The 2,215-nt window shown below is 35.4% G+C and overlaps 1 protein-coding gene across 1 annotated transcript in view; it reads right to left on the bottom strand.

Annotated features, from left to right (window-relative positions):
* Positions 1 to 2,215, bottom strand: part of CNKSR2 (connector enhancer of kinase suppressor of Ras 2) — a 231,532-nt gene that overhangs the window by 61,293 nt on the left and 168,024 nt on the right. Inside the window, exons 14-15 of the mRNA XM_077770516.1 lie at positions 1,276 to 1,324; positions 708 to 880 (exon numbers count right to left, since the gene is read on the bottom strand). Of these exons, the coding sequence (XP_077626642.1) occupies positions 708 to 880; positions 1,276 to 1,324 (222 nt within the window). The remainder of the gene's footprint in view (positions 1 to 707; positions 881 to 1,275; positions 1,325 to 2,215) is intronic.

The raw sequence follows: 2,215 nt of genomic DNA, 5'->3' as shown, positions 1-2,215 counted from the left end.
ATAAGGTAAACGATAGATGCTATGGCAAAAGAATGAAAATAAATGCAGAGTCAAAGAAAATCAATGAAAAAGGTATACTCTTGTGCATCTGTTGTGATAGGTGGTAGGTTATGATATAACTACTCTGGATAAAGATCCGTCTACTGCAAATGAAACAGGAAATCATAAGAACAATTTAAATATATTACATATACTCCCCACCCTACCCCTCAATGGGCCCAAATGAAATGAATACTTGCAGGTTTTCAAAGCTAGTATTCTATTTCATGTACTCTTTAAGAAAAACAAATAAATTCATGTGATATTAATTTACTTAAATTACTAGAGGACTTCTTCCCAAAAAACAAACAGAAAAAAATTGAAAACTTTGAACAAAAGTGAGACATTTAAAAATCTATTTCAAATTTCCATGTATAATCCTTTTAGTTAAGTTATTGCTGGAATTAGTTTGATATTTTTAATTCGATACACAGAATTTTATCTGTTTCAGATATGTTGCCACATTAGAATAACTGAGACAGATATCTTTCCAGAACTCCCAAAATGCAATCATTGTAAGAAGGCAGAGTAAAAAATAACTAGTGGAACTCTCCTGAATAAACATTAAAGTGGTTATATGATTTTAAAATCTAAGTCTCAAAATAGTGATCCTTTGGGTTAAAGATAGAAAATGGAACAAAAAACAAAACGTGTTTTGTCTTACTTACCTCCTCATTAATATACCAATATAGGGATGCATCCTTAAGGACAAACCAGTATTTCTTCCATTTCTGTGAAAAATAACTCTTTGCATCTTTCTTTTTCCAAAGCCAACCTTCACAGTCCCCTCGTCCAAGATCTTTGCAAGAAATTCGTCTTTTGCTCTTGCCAGCTATAGGACCTAAAGATAACAGTAGGTAAAAGTGCTCTTTTAATTTTATGTGAATGTGAAGGTAGAAGATTAATCTATAGCTCATAAAAATAAGTCTGGGTACTTAAAAATTCTTATTTTTACATTGTATCATAATAGAAAACTATGGAAATCTTTAATACCTTCCCCCCACCACATAAGTGACATGCAATGTAATCAGAAGTGTGTAATCCCAGTGTCAAACCCTGTTGAGACCATTTACTGTAAAAGGTACCCCTAGCATCACAATAGAAGGAGAAGCTGGTCTTGGAAGCTTTTGCTAGGGGGCTGTGCTCTTGCAAACCACGATGGGTTCAGGCAAAAGGAGATGAGTGAAGTATGCTTGTGCAAACTATGCAGCTATGTATTTCACTTCCTTTCCTTACCTTTGTTTTTCTTCTTTGATTTGTGTTGCAGAGAGGACTGCTGAAATGTCTGAAATCCAAGATAGGGAAGAATGTTATTTGATACTCAGATGCTATCCACAGTGATAGCATGCTGCTAAGAACTCTCATGAGCTGAACAATGACTTTGAACTCAGGTCAGAGAAAGGACTTTCTGTTTCCAAAGACTCAAAACAAATTTATATATATCATGGCAATTAGCTTTCTAATCTCACATTAAGCAGGACAGATTCTTATCATTGTCTTTCTTTTGTAGGCAAAGAAATCAGGGCATAAAGCTGTGGTGAAACTCAGGGCTCTTATATAAACACAGTACTACTTTTTACACCTTTTTAAGGGGTTTATTGTGCTTTCTCAGGCAATATCTAATTTGATTCTCAGAAAGTCTTATGAAGTAGTCAGGCAAATATGACTACACTTGTTACTTTGAAATTCATTCTCTTCCATAAGCCACCAGCACCTACTGATCCTCCTAGGCACTCCCCCTCATTTGCTAAATATTGCAGCACTTGAATCAATATTTTCTTCTCACACCTACTTCTGTCGCTATTACTGGTAACTAATTTTCATGTAAGTCCTGTCACTACCCTGGCTCCTCAGTCCCTCATCTCCAGTGATCTTTACTTCTCCTCTCCTCAGCTACCCATCCCCCTACCATGTTTGTTATCTTAAGCAGACTTCAACCACTGCTTCCATTACCTACATTTTATGTAGCTGAATAGTTCCAACTCTGTAATTTTTAGCAAATTTTCATTGAGGCATTCAATTCATTAACCTTACCACCCTTTTGTGCCTTTATTATTTCTTTTTTTCTCACTCAGTTATCATGAGATACCATTATATTCCCTTGAGCCATGCTCTCGCCATTAAACTTGCCTCACTAAATAACCATCTTAGTTAAATCTGCCTGTCTACTCCATGC

This window comes from Crocuta crocuta, unplaced genomic scaffold (genome assembly GCF_008692635.1).
Source record: "Crocuta crocuta isolate KB4526 unplaced genomic scaffold, BGI_CrCroc_1.0 scaffold488, whole genome shotgun sequence".
NCBI classification, from domain to species: Eukaryota; Metazoa; Chordata; class Mammalia; order Carnivora; family Hyaenidae; genus Crocuta; species Crocuta crocuta.
This window is presented reverse-complemented; position numbering and strand designations above follow the sequence as displayed.